Genomic DNA, 13,428 nt, shown 5'->3' with positions numbered 1-13,428 from the left:
CTCTACAAAGAAATATAAGCAGAAAAATAGGGTGGTACCTGCCCCAAGGAACTTCCAGTCTAAATTATGACATGCAGAAAAGGCAAAGAGAGGAAACAGCTAATTTAAGGCAAAAGGCTCACTCAAGCAACTCTAAAAAAAACCCTGATTGCCTCAGCCCTACTCATATATGACACCAAGCATTTGCACTTACTTAACCCAGTACAGGGCTCCAAACATTTCTCTGGGCTCTGCTCCAGTGCCTTTAATAGCAGCTTGACACACAAAAAGTAGGCTGGTGAAGTTACTACCCCCCATCAAGCACTGAGAAAAGTGCTAGGAAAGTTTCACTCGCTGAATTGCTGTGTGCCAAGAGTGAGGCCAGGGAAAAAGCTGGAAATCCCTTCCACATCCAAAGAGGGAGTTTCTTCAGTGGGCTCCACTTATCGTAGCTGGGCTCTGCCAACCTGAATGTAGACCCACCCTTGAGTGAGGATATGATAATGTTGGTAAGTAAGGGGGAGGGGAAAGACAGGCTTTGGTTGCCATGGTACCGCTGCAGTTGACAGAACCCTGGCTTCTATAGCAACTCTCCAACTGTTACTGACAACATCCAGTTTTCCTGATGTCCAGTGGAAATCTGTCCACTTTGCACCTGTGCAAACAGACACAATCTTTCTGCATGCATCCATCAGGTTCTACCTCATGCATTTGATGAAGAGGGTTTCTGTCCATGGAGGGTCATGCTAGGATTAAAATGTGTTAGATTTTAAGGTGCTACAGAACTCCTGTTGGTTTTCTCTTGAAACAGAAGTGGATTTGGGGGGGGGGGGACACTGAATGGGATGCAACACTTCACAGAGCTGTTCTCTGCATGAAACCAGCATTGCTTAAGTGATGCCCCATGCTTAGAAATTCACTGAGAGGGGGCACTTGCCCCACAAGCTATCAACTGCCTAAGGAGTTGGAGTGGGGATCTGTCTGATCTCTGAAGATAAAACTTTGTGCTAGTCATTGGCCACAAAAAGCAAAGACTATATTATTGACTAGGGAAAGCAGCTGCTGAAGTGTTACAACTTGCCAGACATCACAACAGCTGTGTGGGTTCATGTACCCAGCATACTGCAGCTCATTTTTCAGAGTGCCTCCACTGAAGTTCTGAGTGTAGTACTGTGGAAGGAACACAACACTGTCTGATCCTGCATCTTCCATAGTTTCCTGATGATAAAGCCCCTTTGAAAGCATAAAGGGGTGGGGGTGGGTGGTGACATCCTTACTTTTCCTCAAGTTACGCTTCATCTTCTTATTGGGATCTTTCTCTTCTCCCAACCCATCTTCAAAAGGCCTCTTCAAAGCGGAGGAGCCTGCACCTAAAAGAGAACACTCTTCATTAGAAGGGTTAGAAGGACAATACAAGCTTAGCTTCCATTGAAGTACTGTTATTAATTACTTGCTGGGATGCAAGTACTCTGTGCTCAGAACTAATTAAAAAAACCTGTGCCAAGAAAATCTGGCATATGAACACATGGAGCTGCCTGAGACTGAGCACATCCTTTGATTCATCTAGGTCAGTGTCGTCTCCTCTCCAGACTCTCAGGCGGAAGAAGATCTTTCCCAACACCTGCTGCCTGCAATCCTTACAGGGAAGATGTCAAGGACTGAATCTGAGATACAAGGAAGTGTCTGCTCTAACATCAAGTCGCTCCTCTCCCCTCAAGGCAATTCCTGCAGCCTGTGTAAATATGCAGGATTTCTGTTTTTGCTTCTCCTATTTACACGATTAAAAGAGAATGGACTTTGTACTGTGAATTCGGAACGAACTACCTACTATGAATTTGTTAAAAATGGACTATGTGTTTCTACTGAATTATTCTATCAATTGGAGTGGTCGAGTACTATTGGAATGGTTTTACAAATACTGCTTATATCCTTATGTACAATTATAATTTCACTGTATGCCTGTTTCAAACGTTTTGCAAGTGTATTTTCATTCATAGTAACTTTGGGTCACATCAGCCTTTTTGGGGTTTGGTTTGGTTGGAAACTTAAGTGACCTCTCTCTTGAGTGTTTGGTGATATTTCCCTAAAGGAGAGGCAAGAAGCCTAGCAGGGCACTGACCATCTATCCCAACCCTTTCCCAACTGCTAGAAATCGTTAGCCATCCCTCTGGCTTCTGTGATTTCAGCAGCTATTCATAACACACTGCTAACCCTCATGGCTGTGAAGATATTCCTGGAAACTTGGCTGTCATTTTTCTAACGCAAAAGCCAAAAATAAATAAATTGGTGCCTAGTCCCAGGTTTGGCGGGCCTTCTGTGTTCACATGGAATCATGGTACACAGACTGCCCTATTTCCTGCTTTTGAAACATTACCATGCAATCTCGAGCCTTTGCAGTGAGGGTCATAGCCTCTCTGGCCTGGGTCCGGTTCCTTCTCTGTAAAACAGCTCATTAATGATAAGCTGGGATCCCTTTAAAGCACTCTTATTGGGATCTCCAGCTGTGGACGATCCCTTAGCCACTAACAACCATCAGTGCATACAAAAACACAAAGGCTTCTTAGTGGCATCTGAGAGGCTGGTTGTCTTTTTGGTTTTCCCGAAAACAGTTTGTGATAAAATCCTCATCACTTGGTAGAATATTACAAGAGTAAACTACCTTAGGAAGATTTCACATTGGCATAATTTGATCTTTGAGTTCCAGAGCTGGGTAGGGCCTTACAGGCCGTCTAGTCTACACCTGGTATGCAGAAAACATCCAAATCCAAATGTTCCATATTGATGGCTGCATAGCCTCTTCTTGAAGACCCCCATATGAGGGAAGTCATCATCTGTATGGAATTCTTCTTAGCACTCAGCAGGATAACACAGGCTTACCAAGTGTCTAGTTTATATCTCCTAATAAGTGATCCCAGGAATATGCATTCCGCCACACAAGAGACAGCACCGGTGTGGTGCAGCAGACTAAGTTTGCGCTTTGGCTACAGGAGGCTCATTCACAAAGCTGCCTTGGTCACATCTATCCTCTGCCAACAAACAAAAAGGTAATTGCATGTAAACCTTTCCTAAAATAGTTGTTGGGAAGGCAGGAGACAAGATGGATGAAACTAATATAAATTCAGGGTGCGGGGCCTGCCCACATCCAAACTGACCAACACCACTCAGGTTTTGGTCATCCTGGCCAAGCATACTCTTCTGCCCAAGACAGCTCTGCATTATGGCAAGGACTTTACGCAGAACTCAGCTGATTCTATTTTTAAAGAAGTCTTAATGTTCTAAAGGAGGCTGATGGAAGTCAGGAAATGAAACCCAACAAGAAAAAACATATATGAGGGACAATATTGACTTTGCATTTTACTAAATCCCAGATTTATGGCTAAGTGGAAAGAGCTTTGCCTGCCTCCAGTGAAAAGATGCAGCGCTTGGCACTGCCTCATCTGCACCCTGTGAGTGCCACGGTAGAAGTCATTTTAGCCAGTAGCTGGCTTAAAGAATATCTGGGACACGGGTGGCCAAACTGTAGCTCAGGACCCACACATGGCTCTTTCACACCTATTGTGTGGCTCTTGAAGCGCCCACCACCCTGCCGGTCAACTTGGAGAAGGCATTTCTCTTTAAAATCGCTTCTCCAAAACAAGCCAGTTGGCTGCTTGGAAAATGCATTTAAAGTTATTTTCTTTCCACCTCTCCTTCATTCCCCCATCTATTTGCCTGCTGGCCTGCTTCCCTCCCTTCCTGCTTTGTGCTCAAAAATCTGACATTAAACACGTTCGGCCACCCCTGATTTAGGAACTAGAGGAGGCACTAGAAGAAACTGCTCTTGCACCTACAAAGCGGTGAGATAATCTCCTGCCCTTTGTTCTAGCATCCTTCCAAGTACTGCACTTTGCAGATTCCCTTCCCTTCCTCCATTCTCCAATGCAAACCAAGAAAACACCCTCTGGCTGCACCACACACACTCCCAACCCTAAATAAAAGAGGTACACCTACTGGCAACCCCATGACTGTGGAACTCCCTTCCTAATCTAGAAACTCCCCAAGCCTAAGCATCATTTGGAGACATTGCAAGACCTTCTAAACTGGAACAGTTTTTCTTTGCTAGAACTGAAAAGCAGCAGGGCAATTTTAATTCACAGCAGTATTTCAGGATATTCTTCAGTGCCACAATTTGACACTGTGTGCTTAATTTAGTTTGCCCCTCATTAACTTTCATTCTCACCTCATTTGGACCTCTGCTGTTCTTGACACGTTTGCGGGACAGCTGCACACCAAACAGCAAGGGTGCTACATGCAAGCATACTGGCTCATGCTGGAGTGAACACATGAAGTTGACTTATACCTACTAAGTCAGATCGCTGGTCTATCAAAGTCAGGATTCAAAGACAGTCATGAACTAGTTAGAGCCCTCTAGGACCTCAGGTGGAGATCTTTCAACATCACCCACTATTTGACCCTTTAAATTAGAGAAACAGGTGACTGAACCTGGAATGCTCTGTATGCCAAGCAAATGCTTGCTGCTGAATGACAGCCCCACCCAAGTGCACTTGCTTAACAAAACTATCAAGCACAGCATTGAGAGAATTTAAGAGAAGAGATTCAGCACTTATTAGTTTTCTTCAGGGATGTGGCTCTTTAACAAGGCATCAATGAACTTTATTCCAAGTAGGCATACAATAAGTCTGACACAATAAAATCCATGATTTCATGCTTCTTTAACACCTTTCCTGAAGGAGAATTAAGAAGCAGAACCCCTAAGTAGATATATGCATCCAGGATGTGCTGCAGCCTCTCAAACTGCACATGTTCCAGAGCAAAACTTACTGAAAAGCCAACATGAAGTATTGGATCAGATACCGAACTGATTTCACTGGATTATGGCTTTAGTATTCGCTGTGTTCTGAGCTTGTAGGGTGGGGCAAGCTAAACCAACACATGAATAAATCACCTCTTTTTACTCTCACATTCCGTAACAAAGGACTAGATGGTAAGGGACCCAGGAACCATAACACAGTCAGAGGGACAAAGAGCTCATTTTTCCTAGTTGCCTGGTTTAACAAAGCCTTACTCTACACAACAAGGATTTACATCGTTTAATTTCAATTGGTCAGAGTGGGACAGAGATAACCTGCCTCCCCTCTCTCTCCCAGTTTTACTGGGTCCTGATAAAATCAATTCCAGTTTAAGAATCCTGCTTGAGAGCCATCCCAATTTTAGCACCTATCAGGTACTGGGAATGCATGGGAGGGAGGATGGGTAGAAAGAACTGAGCTGTCTATTGATGTTCACCATTTGACTTTGTAGTAACAAACTCCCCCATAAGAGAGAGTATCACAAGATCAATGACCCTAGTTTAAAGGGCCTGGGCTGTCTTTGCCATTACTGAAGAGTCAAGAAGCCATTCTTTCTTTGAAAATAGCAGGTACCAAAAAAGGAAGTGTCTTAATTGGTAGAAAGCTACACACGCACAAATGAGGCAGGGGGCCAAGATTCTGTTCCCCAGAAAGAGATTTAAAAAACAGAAGGATCTGGTTGGTACCTAGGAAACCCCCTTCCTGAACCAAGTCACGGGACACCCCCTTCCTGAACCAAAATCCACATACTCTAAAGACAGCTTGCATCAGAAACAGCCCCAGGAGGGTTACTCAGTGACATCAGCTGGAATGGTTGATGCAACCACTGCAAAATTGATGATCACTTCGTGGCAGCTGGATTCGGTATCCTTAACCACAAGTAACCATCCAATCAGTACCTGTTGTTTCTTGAGTATAATGGGAAGCAACAAGGAGCATATAAATCAGCACTTTGCAGGGAACTTGAATTGTGGAACCACAAAAGTAGGAGAAGTTCATAAATGAATCTGGAGTGGTCAGAGGAAGCTCATTGGTAAAAGGATAGGGACAGTAAAATTTCTTGTGAATTTTTGTTTTAATTTATATCCCAAATCATCCAGTGCTCAAGGCAACTTCTAAAGTAATAAAACACATATACCTAAATGTAAAATCCCATTTCAAATATCAATAGGTCAGCATAAAACAACAGCAAGCTCTGCCCTGCCAAAACACAGTGGGATGTAATTTTGCTGCAAATCCAATAGCAAGGAGCACTGCCCAAGTTCTTTGGGTAGCCAACACCAAAACCATAGGGCCACCACAGAAGAGACCCTCCTCCTACAACACATATTCCTACCAAAAAAGAAGCGGTCCAGTGGTTAGTCTTTTTCTGATGGGCATCCGTTAATGCACCGGTTTGCATTAGACTGGTGAGACCCCCCCATGAGACCCACCTTCTTTGTCGGTTCCTGACCAGGAATATTTCTGGAACGACTTATTAGATGGGAGAGGGTCCATCTCAAGCACCTTATAGATCTGACCAAAAGCCAACAGTCTCAATGCAAGCTGCAAAAACAAGATCAGTTATTATTCTTAAGGGGTCCTGTCCCAATACACTTCCATATTCATGACAAAGGTTGATTTAAACACTCAGGAAACAGTAGCCATAAGCTAAGAACAGGACAACAAAGAGTGTTCCATTCCCAAGCTGGCTGTCAATAAGGAATAGTTAAGCTGCAGGCAAGAGGATGCCAGCATATAATGGCTGCAAGGAAAAGACTTCAACACTGTGGGCAAATCTACTTTCCTTAATCAAACAAAGCACCAAGTCTCTGGGGCAAGAGGGAAGCCCATTACAAGAGGGGGTGGGCAAGGAAACTGGAGATACTGCTCTTTCTTCCCTGCCTGCCTCCTCTCCCAAAGGAGAGATGCAGACCATCTACATCAATAATGGATAAAGGAGAGTCAGGGCAGAGTAGTGATGATTACAGAGCTAGATTAATACTTGGGAGACCCAGGTTCAAATCACTACCCAGACCAAAGTTCACTGGGTCACCTTGAGCCAGTCACTCTCTCTCAGTCTAACCAACCTCATAGGGTTCTTGTGAGGATAAAAAAGGAAAACTATGTATGGAAAAAGAATGGGGAAAGACATAAAAGATAAAGGGAGTCTCTTTTTATTAAAAAGACATTTCTAACATGCATATCATGAAGAAATGCACTACGGACAAAATTCATTGGCTTATTCTTGTTGCTGTAGGAGATAGCCGAAGGGATGCTTGAGATCGCCTTATCTTAAGCTGAAGGAATATTTTTACCTGGGCACTATGGGTAATGTCTTCTCGTTGCTGAACAGTCAGGTTGGACAAGGCATCTGTCGGCTCCCGCTCACAAGGGTCGTATACGCCAGGCCCACCTATGGGGCAAGAAAGCAGGATAATTCAGGTTAAGGCAGAGGCTGTAACTCATTTCCTCCTCACAGAGCTGTCGTGAGAAGGCAAAGCTGTGGCACAAAAATTAATTTGGCCCATGAATAAATTATGGCTCCTGAGAATAAGTTTTTGGAACGCCATGTGAAGGCCAGACAGGCCCCACCTCCCTTTGACAGGTACGATGCTGGTTCTAAACTTTTGTTCCACCAAACGTTCGAGCTGATTCTTTGCTGCCAAGATGCTGGTTTTATTGATTAAATATTTTTACACATTTTGTGCGTTGCAGCCTTTTAAGCTGTTGAAATGGTTTTAAATCTTGTGTGTGCCACAATGACGCAGGAAGCGGATATAAAAACTAGAAGGAGGGGAGCTAAAAAAGACCTGTCCAATATTGTTTTTTCCTGCTGAGAGACTGGGCTGGCTTGCATAGTGTGATTCAGGCCTTGAATTCAGCAGGAGCTCACAGGAGCACAGCTCCTGAACCTTTCTGAGGGTTCCCCCTCTTCCTCCCCACCTACCTACCTAGTCCACTGAATAGTAGGTGCAGCTGCATAACAATCCCTGGATGAGCTCCACCACCTATTTTTCTACAAAATGACCCTTGATGTGATTGCCAAAAACCTCTCACCTCCACTGCTTGAAAAACTAAACAAATAAATGTAAGTCCCACTCTTTACCTTCCCCAGCAGAAGAGAGCAAAGGTTGCACCAGAGATTTATGAAGTCCTGAGGCACCAAAAGCACCACTGCTGCTCAGTTTACCCCCAGTGAGTACTGCCAAGTACAACTCTTTTCTCTCCCCCACTTGGTTATATTTTTGTTTGGTGGCACACCAGCATCCTCACAGATGATCCATAGACTTTTTTGCTTGGGCCAAAATAGAATGCCTCCCCCTGGTCTTGACAGAAGCCAGTATGTTCCTCTGAAGATCACACGTCTCCTAGACCAACCTTCTTTGAGGACTCTCTCTGGGAGGTTCCCTACCTGGGAAATGGGAGCAACTAGCAGCCTCCATCAAAAAATGGTTGAAAAGATGAACAAAATTAATGTAGAAAGTTTTCCTTCCAGACGTTTCTGCAATGCACAGCAGCCAAGAAGGTCTGAGCGCCTGCTCCGGCTGCAACGCCACTGACGATGTTCTCCGCAGCTGAGAACGAAACGTCTGGAAGGAAAACTTTCTCCAGTAGAACACGGCACTTGATCCTGAAAGACTCTACAAACCCTAATGATGTTACCAGCCGTGAAAACCTGAAATCTTTGATAAAATTAATGTAATTACTTCCTGTCTAAAAGAAATAATGTAACTGTTAGCACTGCCTAAATTCATGGATTTTTAAGCTCACAAGCCTGTGTGTTTTATAAAGATAATGAAATAGACCTCAATTGTTCTACATGCTTGAAGAAAGACTTTGTAAAGGAAGCCCTTACAGCACTAAAAAAAAAAAATAGGGAGCACACATAATTGCTGGGGCAGCTCTTACCAGGTAACAGGATTCCCGACGCCAAACACTCCATCACTCGCCTCAGAGCTTCACCGGCACCCAAAGGTCTATTGCATGTGCCTATTGCTTTCTCACATATAAGCTCCAGCGGCTACAAGACATTTGGATTATGGTCAGTGATGATGCCACCAGTGGGGAACAGCAACATCATTTATTTCTTTGAGGGGATTTCTATCCTGCCCATCCCGCCAAGGCAGTGGCATATTGTTTTTGTTAAAATCAGTTCTGAAATCAGTTCTACCATGAGGGCTGGAGACAGCCAGCATTGGGGCCTTTGAGGCTACATTTTATGTGGCCTGTGTCTTGAGGGGCTGGGGGGTACTGACAGTGTGAACTACCAGGACACCTGTACAGTTGGGTTGAACATTTTGGAGCTTAAGATGGAAGCTGCATACACTGTGTATTAAAATGTAATTCCATCAGATAAACAAACCACATATGTGCATGCTCAAGGACTCAAACCCCTCAAAACATGCATTACAATGACCACTGACTGCATTTCTCCACATATGCTTCAGGACAGCGTATGGCAATAGGAGCATCTTCTATGACATCTCCCACCCCAAACTCCAATGAAACAAATGGAAGCTGCCTCAAGTTCCATTCAGTTCAACAAGACTCATGTGAGAACTCCCCAGTGGATTGTATTCAGTGTAGGAAAAGATAAATCTACTTCCCTGAAGGGCTACCAAGGTCATCATTCTGCACTGTGCCAGCAGGCAACAACCATTAAGGTATTGCTCATAAGGGAAGTGACCCAGCTGAGGGGAGATTTTCTATGGGCACATCCTCATGGCAAGACTGAGATATGCCAACAAGAGCAAGTCTCTTCAGGCTTCTCATAATTAAGGAACAAAGTAATCCAAGTTCCTCAACAGCAAGGTAAATTCTGCACAGCATCCTGCTTTCACCTCCACAACCATCTTGACAATTTACCAAATGCTATTGGTTCTGCTCTACCCCAGTACTCACCCATCCTTTAAGCGGCGCCCAAGTGGGGACTCTGTTGCACAAATCTCGCAGAATACGAAGCACAATTACACAGGACTTTAGTCCATTTGCCCTGGCCTAAAACAAACAGAACTGTTCCAATCCACCTGCAAAACACTCAGGTTGCACAGCTCAAAAAATAAATTTAGTTGTTCCTTTAAAAAGATGTGCAGAGTTTTTAGGAATCAGCTTTTTTGAACAAAAGATTACTATATTAGCATTTTAAAAACCTAAATTCATGCAAAAATAAAAAACAACAATGAAGTTAAACCCCCTACCCCTCCAAAAAGTCAAAGAAAATGAGAGAGGAAATTGTTCATTTTTTTTACAGAAGGCAGGCTTTAAGAAAGACAAAAGTATCAGCATTATGACATCACTTCACAACCAAACTAAATCAGCTGGCTCATCTGCCATCAACAGTGGAGAAACCTGTGCTCAAAAGCCTGTAAATACTCAGTTGTTGAGTAGAGAGGGATACTGAAAAAAGCTAAAAATTAAGAAGGAAGGCATTTCAGGAGGGGTCTCAAATTAAAAACCTTGCAAGGCTACGATAATGTAAGAACAAAAAGCCAACCTGAAACCATTTGGTGTGCCGCAGAGATGCCAAAGCATCAAGGCATTTCTGCCTGTCCAGTAAGTCCGGAGGATCTTTCATCGCAACACTGTCTACTGGGGAAATGGGAATATAAGAAAACAAAAAGAAGAGACAGACACAGTTTGACCAAGGGGTTTCTGTCACAAGTACACAGAACAGTGGCAGCATGGCGGGGAGTTAATAAGGCTCCCAGAATTTCTTGCTTCCCCCCCCCCCCCCAGAAGTACAAAATGTAATTTTTAATTTATCTTTTCCCCCCCAATGGTAGTAAATATGCAAAGATGCAACAGAGGCAAAATTAAGGCATTTGTTCAATGACCGGTCAGTCAGTCAATCTGGGATCTTATTAAAAAATGTAACACATTTGGGGCAGACAATATAAAAAGTGCAGCACTTTGCCTGATTCCTGAGAAGAGGATGAGCATATTTCAAAATGCTGAGTAACATTTTGTGGCCTGGGACTGTCAGGGAGAGGGTTGCCTTCTTGATGCAATGCAAATTATTTTGCAGTGTCAGATCATACAGTTTCTGTTCATATCCAGAAAGGCTCCTTTTCCCCAACTTACAATTTATTAAAATAATGATCAGATGTTGCCATAAATATTCCAGAGGCCAGGGAACCCCTAGGCAGTCAAAAATCTGAGGATAGTGCTAAAAAAAAATTGATTCCCCCCCCCCCCCCTTTTACTTCAAGCTTCAACCCAGAAGCAAGATTTTGCCAGTCAACAACAGACATCTCTGCTGAAATGTACACTCTGCTTTTAGGGAGTTGCTTTTTGAGATGATTAAACAGTTTTTTGCCTGTGGCAACTGTATTTATTTTAAAAGGGGAAATACCATGCTATTTTAATACGTAGATAATATAGATGATTATTACTGCTGCTGAGAAGCACACAAGGAAGAAGTCGTCTTATCACTGGGTTGCTGAATACATAGCTTTGTGTTTGTAGAAAGTCCTAGATTCAGTCTCCAGTCAGAAGTATCTCTGGGAAAGACCCTTGTGATTGAGACCGTGGAGAGTCACTGTCAATCTGTGCAGACACAACTAATAGATCAACAATCTAACTCAATGAAAAACACCGTTATACATTCAATGTAAAATGCAACCATCCCTTGGGGGGGGGGATTCTAAAAAGTATGCACAGCATTTTGAATTTCAACAGAAGCCTCTTCCAAACCAAGTCAAGAAGTCTGCATCTGCCTCATCAACAATGCGTAGGTAACTTGTTAGAACACCAGATGTTCCTGGAGTTCTATTTTCTGGCATCCTCTCAAAACAACAATTTGCAAGGTAGCACCTTTATATGGTACAGGAAGAGATGGATGTACAGGAAGAAAAAAGGGGCAGAGTTTATAATCCTATCTACTGGATGACTGGGAGATGAAAGAGGACCTTTTCCTCTGCAATTCCACAAGGAGTTCTGCTTTGTCACTTGAGGAACACTATAACTATAAACAAGTGGAAGGATTTAAAATTAGCAGAGTGTAAACCTCAATCAGAAGCCACGTCTGTCCTGGCTTGAGTCCCTTGATTTTGGTGTTGGAAACGAGGAACGAAGTGCCACACAGTTATATTGTCCAACTCCTATGAACTTTGCAGCAGATATTTGCATTGTGTTTGTATTACCCTCATCACCAGAACTGCAACAAGAAGATTAATCTGTGCTACTCCCAATAAAAGCTGCAAAGTCGTAAATGGGATTAGCCGCTGAATGATTTATAAGCCAAAAAAAATAATAATAAAGGGTACTTTGCAATTTTAGTTGCTGTTAGGTTTTTTTCCCCTCCCCACTTTTGTCAGCATCTTTTAGTTACTGCCGGAGGAAGGGCTGTGCCATTTGCAGTCTTCAGCAGTTAAACCAGGATCTGTTGTGTGAAACAAAACATTTGATTGGGGGGGGGGGGTGGACAACAACAGAAACATCTGCTTCAAGATCATGCTTTTGTACAAAACAGCAACTGTCAATGAGTGAGTAGAATCTCTTTCAATAGTTAGGAAACGACAAGTGATTGACCGGCTGCAAGGCTGTCCTGCCAACCATGTGGAAATTACATGGCCCCCACTTCGCAAGAAAATCATGCAACCGGGTAACCATTAAAGGCTGCTGGCAAAGCAAGCACAACCTTGGCATGCCAACAACTGAGAATTTTGCTGAAGTAAAACAGATCCTTCCTCTATGCCTTAATGTGTTACCCGGAGGAAAATAAACCAACATGAAAGTGCGGAATTGACTTCAACAGTGCTCGATCAGTGCTAATAGAAGTGGCCATAGTGAACCGTTAGGAAGGCCTTTTGAAAACAGCAAGGTCATCAAGAAGTTCAACCTCTGGGTGCTCTTGTGGTGGCGTTCCCCGCCATTGCAGACAGTCAATATGTGAGAATTAAGTATCATAGGGAAACAGAAAGATGAAAAGGGAAGAGGCAGCAAGGAGAGGTGGGTTGCTTGGGGCATCAGGAGTCAGTTTTAGCAATCCTCACTAGAGCAGCTGTGCTGGTTCATGCTGTGCCTGCCAGTCAGGGTAGGTGAACACGTTTGTAACAAGGCATTCCCTTTTGCCCCATATTCAACAAGCACGGGTAACATTAACCAACTTAATCCATCCTGGGAGCAGTTAGGGAGAAGGAGGGGTTGTGAGCCACAATAAAAACAAATCTGGGGTGAAATACAATTGCATGGGACTTTTAGCTATCTCCTGTGCTCATTTCCTACCAGCTGCAGCTATCTTTTCTGCTCCAATGGCCTGTGCATACCAGCTCTCTAAGACCAACATGAAGGTGGAGCTCACAGCTACAGGACAAAACAGGACTTTCCATGGTTTTGTGGACATGGTCACTCCTCCCAAGATGAAAAGATCAAGAATGCCAAATTTATAGCCAAAGAGGTCTTCTCCTCTGTTTCAATTCACTCCAGCCTCCATTTCAACCCATTAAACCACAGTGGTTGAACAGAGTTCAGGGTATCAGAAGAACTGATGGTGTAAACAGACTATTCCTTAACCACAGAATTTAGAGGAAAAAGCTTGTGAGGAGCATGAAATGCACAGATGGCTTTTCTGTACAAGACAAAAAATGAAATCCATGTTAGGTCTAACCAAAATGAA

The 13,428-nt window shown here is 43.4% G+C and overlaps 1 protein-coding gene across 5 annotated transcripts in view; it reads right to left on the bottom strand.

Moving 5' to 3' along the window:
• STRBP (spermatid perinuclear RNA binding protein) overlaps positions 1-13,428 on the bottom strand; it is a 97,871-nt gene that overhangs the window by 14,611 nt on the left and 69,832 nt on the right. For 3 of the 5 annotated variants that reach the window (XM_060250425.1, XM_060250424.1, XM_060250428.1), the window contains exons 6-11: positions 10,306-10,400; positions 9,714-9,809; positions 8,721-8,832; positions 7,127-7,224; positions 6,263-6,374; positions 1,257-1,349 (exon numbers count right to left, since the gene is read on the bottom strand). In XM_060250425.1, the coding sequence (XP_060106408.1) occupies positions 1,257-1,349; positions 6,263-6,374; positions 7,127-7,224; positions 8,721-8,832; positions 9,714-9,809; positions 10,306-10,400 (606 nt within the window). The remainder of the gene's footprint in view (positions 1-1,256; positions 1,350-6,262; positions 6,375-7,126; positions 7,225-8,720; positions 8,833-9,713; positions 9,810-10,305; positions 10,401-13,428) is intronic. The other 2 variants (XM_060250426.1, XM_060250429.1) reach the window with 1 other exon arrangement.

This window comes from Heteronotia binoei, chromosome 12 (genome assembly GCF_032191835.1).
Source record: "Heteronotia binoei isolate CCM8104 ecotype False Entrance Well chromosome 12, APGP_CSIRO_Hbin_v1, whole genome shotgun sequence".
NCBI classification, from domain to species: Eukaryota; Metazoa; Chordata; class Lepidosauria; order Squamata; family Gekkonidae; genus Heteronotia; species Heteronotia binoei.
Note: the sequence above shows the minus strand (reverse complement) of the source record. Positions and strands in the feature narration are given on the sequence as shown.